Source organism: Sphaerodactylus townsendi, linkage group LG16, assembly GCF_021028975.2.
Source record: "Sphaerodactylus townsendi isolate TG3544 linkage group LG16, MPM_Stown_v2.3, whole genome shotgun sequence".
Classification (NCBI taxonomy): Eukaryota; Metazoa; Chordata; class Lepidosauria; order Squamata; family Sphaerodactylidae; genus Sphaerodactylus; species Sphaerodactylus townsendi.
Genome location: NC_059440.1, coordinates 11,666,244 through 11,672,870, shown reverse-complemented (window position 1 = coordinate 11,672,870; position 6,627 = coordinate 11,666,244). Strand labels below are relative to the sequence as shown.

The window sequence follows — 6,627 nt, the reverse complement described above, 5'->3', positions numbered from 1 at the left end:
CTTTCCTGGGCTTGGAGTGGGGAAATCCACAGTGCGACAAGGAGGAGCTAGGAACACCTACCCCACCCCCCACCACCACGCCTGCCCTCCCTGCTCTAGGGCCGGTTTTACATGCTACTCGAAGAAGAAGAGGAAGAAGTATGGATTTATGCTCTTCTGTCAGGAGACTCAAGGTGGCTTACAAGCTCCTTTCCCTTCCTCTCCCTACAACAGACACCTTGTGAGGCAGGTGGGGCTGAGAGAGTCCCAAAGAACTGTGACTAGCCCAAAGTCACCCTGCAGGAATGTAGGAGTGTGGAAACACACATCTGGTTCACCAGAGAAGCCTCTGCCACTCAGGTGGAGGAGTGGGGAATCAAACCCGGTTCTCCAGATTAGAATCAACCTGCTGTTAACCACTACACTATTCTGGCTCTGTCTGGCAACGGAGGTGCACAGCAACAACTTGTTGGGTTATTCAGCAGTGGAGGGAAAGGAAGCCCTGCTCCCGGCAGAAAGGTCCCCATGAGTGAAGGAAAGTAGTCTGATGGCCGTACTGTGCCCCCGCCCCTGGAAGGACCACAGCCCCCCCAACAGCCAATTTATTGCTTTTCAAAAGGTAGTCGCCAGCCGCTCCGTACAGAGAAACGTGTCCACATGCCCAGAAGGTAGCAGCGCCGCTCCCCGGCGAGTCTCCGGTCGGTGCCAGTTCTACACCCAGCCGCGGCCGCTCTGGCAGGAGCACGCCCCAGCAGGGTGACCGTGCGTACGAGCCACGGCTGCTTCAACACAGACAAGTCCAGCCGGGGTTTCCAACCCGGGTCTCTTTCTCTCTGTCCCGCTTTTCTTTCCTAGCCGAAAATCCATGTGGTGGAACATGCACACAGCAGAAATGCTACAGAAATCAGCACCTAGAAAATGGAGGGGGGCACGCAACTGCCCTCCCCGGTAACCCCCAAACTGTTGCTCTGCCTGGGCCCAAATGAGGAAAAGGGCCACCAGTCAGAGGCATCGGGCAGGGTTTCTTTCAGGCAGCAAACTGGGTCAGGGGAGGCGGTGAGCAAGGGCGTGACTTTGCTTTCGGCACAGTTTAGCCATCTTCCTCACTGCCTCAGGGCAGAAGTCCCTCGGCCGCCATCTTGGATTGCCCTCCATCTTGGATTGGCTTTAACGCTGAGCTGAAAGAGAGGGTTATGCAGACAACGAGAAGGGACAGCCTCTTCAGGCCTCCTAAAGGGCCCAGCTGGGGTGGGGAGGGACAGAGTGTCCCTCCCGTCCCACTGGAAGCCAAGCTCTGAGATGTGGAGGTGGCAGGGGGAGAGAGCGAAGGCCACACAAGGCCTACCTGTAGTCATGTGACTTGGCCAGAAGGGCGGGGGCATTTGGTGAGGGGCAAACAGCAAAAGGGGCCAGTGCCCTCCCTAATGCCTGCTGCCACCCCTGCCCCGGGGCTTCCGCCAGATGCCAGGGAAAGAAAGCCGGAGGCGCCTGCCCCCTTGGGTGGCTTTTACGAAAGAGAGTCTGAGCCATGCAGTTCAGAGGAGAGGTGCACAGCCTCGGCCCTCTGTGGAGACGGTGGAGTGTCGAAGACGAGACAGACAGAGAGGGCCAAGGGAGACCGGAAGGCAGCCCCCTGGCAGAATGGTCCCAGCCGCTGGCAATGCAGCCCTCTACACAAAGGCCTCCGAGTTGCTTTTCAGGAAGAGTTTGGCATCGTCCATCTGCTGCTGCTTCTCCCGTTCCAGCCTCCGCCTGTAGCAGATCAGGTAGATCGGCAAGCAGAAGCCGAGCATGCTCAGCCCCAGCAGGCCCATGTTGACCTACAAGACAGGAAAGAGCAGAATTAGCATGATGGCGGGTGGGGGCAAGCAGAGACACTCCCTCACGAAAAGACCTGAGCCCCTTTCGCACATGCAGAATAATGCACTTTCAATCCACTTTCACAATTGTTAATAATAATAATAAGAATAATAAGAATAATAATAATAATAAGAAGAAGAAGAAGAAGAAACAAAAAAGAAAAAGAAAAAGAAGAGGAGGAGGAAGAGGAAGAAGAAGAAGAGGAGGAGGAGTTTGGATTTATATCCCCCCTTTCTTTCCTGTTAAAGACACTCAAGGCGGCTTACAAGCTCCTCTCCCTTCCTCTTCCCACAACAGACACCTTGTGAGGCAGGTGGGGCTGAGAGTTTTTCACAGAACTGTGACTAGCCTGAGGTCACCCAGCAGGAATGTAGGAGTGCGGAAACACATCTGGTTCACCAGATAAGCCTCTGCCACTCAGGTGGAGGAGTGGGTAGTCAAACCTGGTTCTCCAGATTAGAATCCACCTGCTCTTTAACCACTGCACCACACTGGCTTTTGCTATTCTGCACAGCAAAATCCAGCTTCAAAGTGCATTGAAAGTGGATTGAAAATGCATTATTCTGCATATGCGGAAGGGGCCCTGGTCCGGTCCAGAGGGACTGCTTCCCTATCCCTTTCTCATGCACTCCAAGTATGCACATGAAGCTGCCTTATACTTAATATACTTAGTCGCCCTGTGACTTTGGTGTAGGACGAGGTATAAATGGAAAAAAATAAATGAACAAAATAATCAGAGCACTGCTCCATCCAAGTCAGTATTGTCTAATACTGGGAGCAGCAGTGGCGTAGGAGGTTAAGAGCTTATGTATCTAATCTGGAGGAACCGGGTTTGATTCCCAGTTCTGCCACCTGAGCTGTGGAGGCTTATCTGGGAAATTCAGATTAGCCTGTGCACTACCACACACGCCAGCTGGGTGACCTTGGGCTAGTCACAGCTTCTCAGAGCTCTCTCAGCCCCACCTACCTCACAGGGTGTTTGTTGTGAGGGGGGAAGGGCAAGGAGATTGTAAGCCCCTTTGAGTCTCCTGCAGGAGAGAAAGGGGGGATATAAATCCAAACTCTTCTTCTTCTTGGGTGCCGTGTGGTTTCTGGGCTGTATGGCCGTGTTCTAGCAGCATTCTCTCCTGACGTTTCGCCTGCATCTGTGGCTGGCATCTTCAGAGGATCTGATGTTGGGAAGGCAAGTGGAGTATATATATCTGTTGGAGTGTCCAGGGTGGGTGGAGAAACGTTGTCTGTGAGTAACCAAGAAGGCAACCAGGTCAATAGTTGAGGGCATCTGAATAGAAGTATGAGTAACAATGAAGACTATAGCCTGGGAGTGTCAATGGAGATAGCAAGGTCACTGGTGGGAGCATCTGAATAGAAGTATCCTGGCCTTTGTTTCTTTTGTCTATGGTCATCCTGGCCACATGAACACAGATAAAGAGCCATCTAGAGGGAAAGTGTTCTTACCATACATCAAGGGAACCACTGATCGCATAGGAAAACTGATGAAGAAGCACAACCTACAAACAATCTACAGACCCACTAAGAAAATTCAACAGATGCTACGTTCAGCAAAGGATAAGAGGGATCCTTTAGCTACTGCAGGAGTCTATCGCATACCATGCAGCTGTGGACAAGTCTACATAGGAACCACCAAACGCAGCGCGCAGACACGTATCAAAGAACACGAAAGGCACTGCAGACTATTTCAGCCAGAAAAATCAGCAATAGCAGAACACATGATAAACCAACCTGGACATAGAATATTATTTGAAAAAACAGAAATTCTGGACCACTCTGAAAGCCACCACGTCAGACTACACAGAGAAGCAATTGAAATCCATAAGCACATGGACAATTCTAACAGGAAGGAAGAAACTATGAAAATGAACAGAACTTGGCTGCCAGTGTTGAAAAATACTAGAGTCAAGACAGTGTCTAACCAGCTCCACACAAACACAGGATGACCATAGACAAAAGAAACAAAGGCCAGGATACTTCTATTCAGATGCTCCCACCAGTGACCTTGCTATCTCCATTGACACTCCCAGGCTATAGTCTTCATTGTTACTCATACTTCTATTCAGATGCCCTCAACTATTGACCTGGTTGCCTTCTTTGTTACTCACAGACAACGTTTCTCCACCCACCCTGGACACTCCAACAGATATATATATTCCACTTGCCTTCCCAACATCAGATCCTCTGAAGATGCCAGCCACAGATGCAGGCGAAACGTCAGGAGAGAATGCTGCTAGAACACGGCCATACAGCCCGGAAACCACACGGCACCCAAGTGATTCCGGCCGTGAAAGCCTTCGACAATACATCTTCTTCTTCTTCTTCTACTCAGACTCTCTAGGGTCTGGTTCATTTTAACATGTCAGGAATTGAACTTGTGATGTCTTGTATGCCAAGCAGAGCCACAGCCTCCCCACACTTCCCAAGGAACCCTCTATTCACGTCACACTCACTGCTCCTGCAAAAAAGAAAAAAGCAAGACTGCAACATGGTCCAGATCTCAGATTGAACCAGCATGGAGGGCCGCTCTCTTTCCCAATACTGCGGGCTTGGCTGAAGAACACCAGAATGTTTGTTTAACCCTGGCAATTGCCACAAGGAAGGAGCGGGCAGGATGACAGATGGAAACAGATCAGAGACCGTCATGTTAAAGAACTGCACCTTTTCCAAAGCAGCAGCCTGTCACTGCAGATTTGAAGCTGAAACAAAGCAGCTGGGGCAAGTGATCCAGTACCCCCCCTGCCTATTCACTTGGGAGGAGAAGAAGAAGAGTTTGGATTTATATCCCCCCTTTCTTTCCTGTAAGGAAACTCAAAGGGGTTTACAATCTCCTTTCCCTCCCCCGCCCCACAACAAACACCCTGTGAGGTGGGTGGGACTGAGAGAGCTCTGAAGAACTGTGACAAGCCCAAGGTCACTCTGCTGGCAGGTACTGGAGTGCACAAGCTAATCTGGTTCCCCCGATAAGCCTCCACAGGTCAAGTGGCAGAGCGGGGAATCAAACCCGGTTCTCCAGATTAGAGTGCACCTGCTCTTAACCACTACACCACCCTGGAAATCAGTGGGGCAGGAGAATTTTAATAAATATTTTTTGCACCGGGGGGGGGGAAGGAGGAGGGGTGTGGCCGTGGGGGACATTTTTTCCGCCCCCATGTGACTAAATGGCTGCAGCCCAGGGACATTTGACCCTTTATGTCCCCCTTGGCGTAACGCCCCTGCTTTATACATTAGGCAGCTTTTCAGTCTAAGGGTATCCACTTCTCCTCTCCCCTGCCGCCCACCCCATTTGTGGAGGAGAAGGAAACACGGTTTGAGTGGTTTTAGGATAAAAATGACAAGCTGGGAAAGGGTTAACCCCCATTCTGCCACTCAAACTGACTACCTTCCAAAGACACTTTTGGAGAAAATATGTAAGGGAAAAGATGCCTGTTGAGTGGGTTCACCTATGCTTAGGGCTCCAGTTCCGGGCTGGGAAACACCTGGAGAATTGAGGTCAGCGGGGTTTGGGAAGGGGAGGGACTTCACCACAGAGTCCTCCTTTTCAAGCAGCCATTTTCTTCCAGTGAACTGGTCTCTATCACCTGGACATCAGTTGCAATAGTGGGAGATCTCCAGCCTGGAAGTTGGCAACCCTAACTCCAATGCAGCTCTCTGTGTGACCTGTTTTGAACCTCAGAGTATACCACAGACCTTGTTCAGAACAGCGTCCTGTGCCAATGAGTCCCACAAGCTATTCCCATCCCTAGCTTCCACTGGCTATCTTCTCCTCCCACAGCTAGCAGGTGCCTTTATAGCTAACGGACCACTCACCCAGTGTGGGTCTCCTTCCAAGGGTCCCATCATCACCAGGAATAGGGGCTGCTGGAGGAGAGCAAAGAGGGCGCTGATCAGAGACTGTAGTCCCGTTAAGCTGCCAAACTGCGTGGAGGGATACCTGTTCAGAGCAAGGAGGAGTTACATTAGCCAAGGTGCACAGCCGGTTGCTGGGCTGCTCCCTCCGCCTCTATTCCTCTACCCTCTGCTTTCTTTCAGGGAAGCTCTTTGGTCCATTTCATAACCCCAGAAGAGACCTGGTTGGTCCATCCGAGGGGGCTCCAAACCTCTGCTCCCAGCAGAGGCTGCTGAATGCCTCCAACAAAACCCACAGCAATTGGTAATCACAGGTAGACTGCCTCTTGACCTGGAGGTTTCACAAGCCGGGCTAGCTAAATCTGGCGCTGGTATCGCAATTATCCATCTCTTTGGCCAATCCCTTTCGAAAGCCATCTCCACTGAGCAGCAGATTTCCCCAAGCTGTGTATGTGCTGAAGTTAAATTCACAGGGGTTAACTTCTTTGCCCAAACCAGCCAAAGCTAGTTAATAATTCCCGCCCTGCCCAGATAACCGCTGAAATCTCTCTGGGGTAGAGAGATCAGGAAGGAAGAGAGATTAATACTCTACCTCGCTCAGGGTCAAATGACACATTTTTTTTCTTTTTTATACTCTATTTGCATACAGCTTCCCAGCAAAAAGACATAAATATCTGAATCATTTTGTAAAACAGAGCTGGGGCTTTTTTTTCCAGGAGGAAAACAGAAGGGTCTCCTTAACCCTTTCCTTCCCATCACTGCCTCACTACAAAGAGCCACCCCCATGCCCTCAGCTGCTGAATCCCCAAGGAAGGGGCTTTCCTCCCCAAAAAAGTGGCACAAGTGATGTACTTCTTTAAAAAGTCATCTAAATTAACATCAGCAAATGCCCCAGAGTCTGAACTTCACTCAGCCTCCTTTAGTTTG

At 50.7% G+C, this 6,627-nt stretch overlaps 1 protein-coding gene across 9 annotated transcripts in view; it reads right to left on the bottom strand.

Annotated features, from left to right (window-relative positions):
• Window positions 1-536: 536 nt before the first annotated feature.
• The window catches only part of SLC43A2 (solute carrier family 43 member 2), a 58,234-nt gene continuing 52,143 nt past the window's right edge, over window positions 537-6,627 (bottom strand). For 8 of the 9 annotated variants that reach the window (XM_048519096.1, XM_048519091.1, XM_048519092.1 and 5 more), the window contains 2 exons: window positions 5,662-5,785; window positions 537-1,799 (listed from right to left, as the gene is read on the bottom strand). In XM_048519096.1, coding sequence (XP_048375053.1) covers window positions 1,650-1,799; window positions 5,662-5,785 — 274 coding nt within the window. In that variant the 3' untranslated portion in view covers window positions 537-1,649. The remainder of the gene's footprint in view (window positions 1,800-5,661; window positions 5,786-6,627) is intronic. The other variant, XM_048519097.1, reaches the window with a different exon arrangement.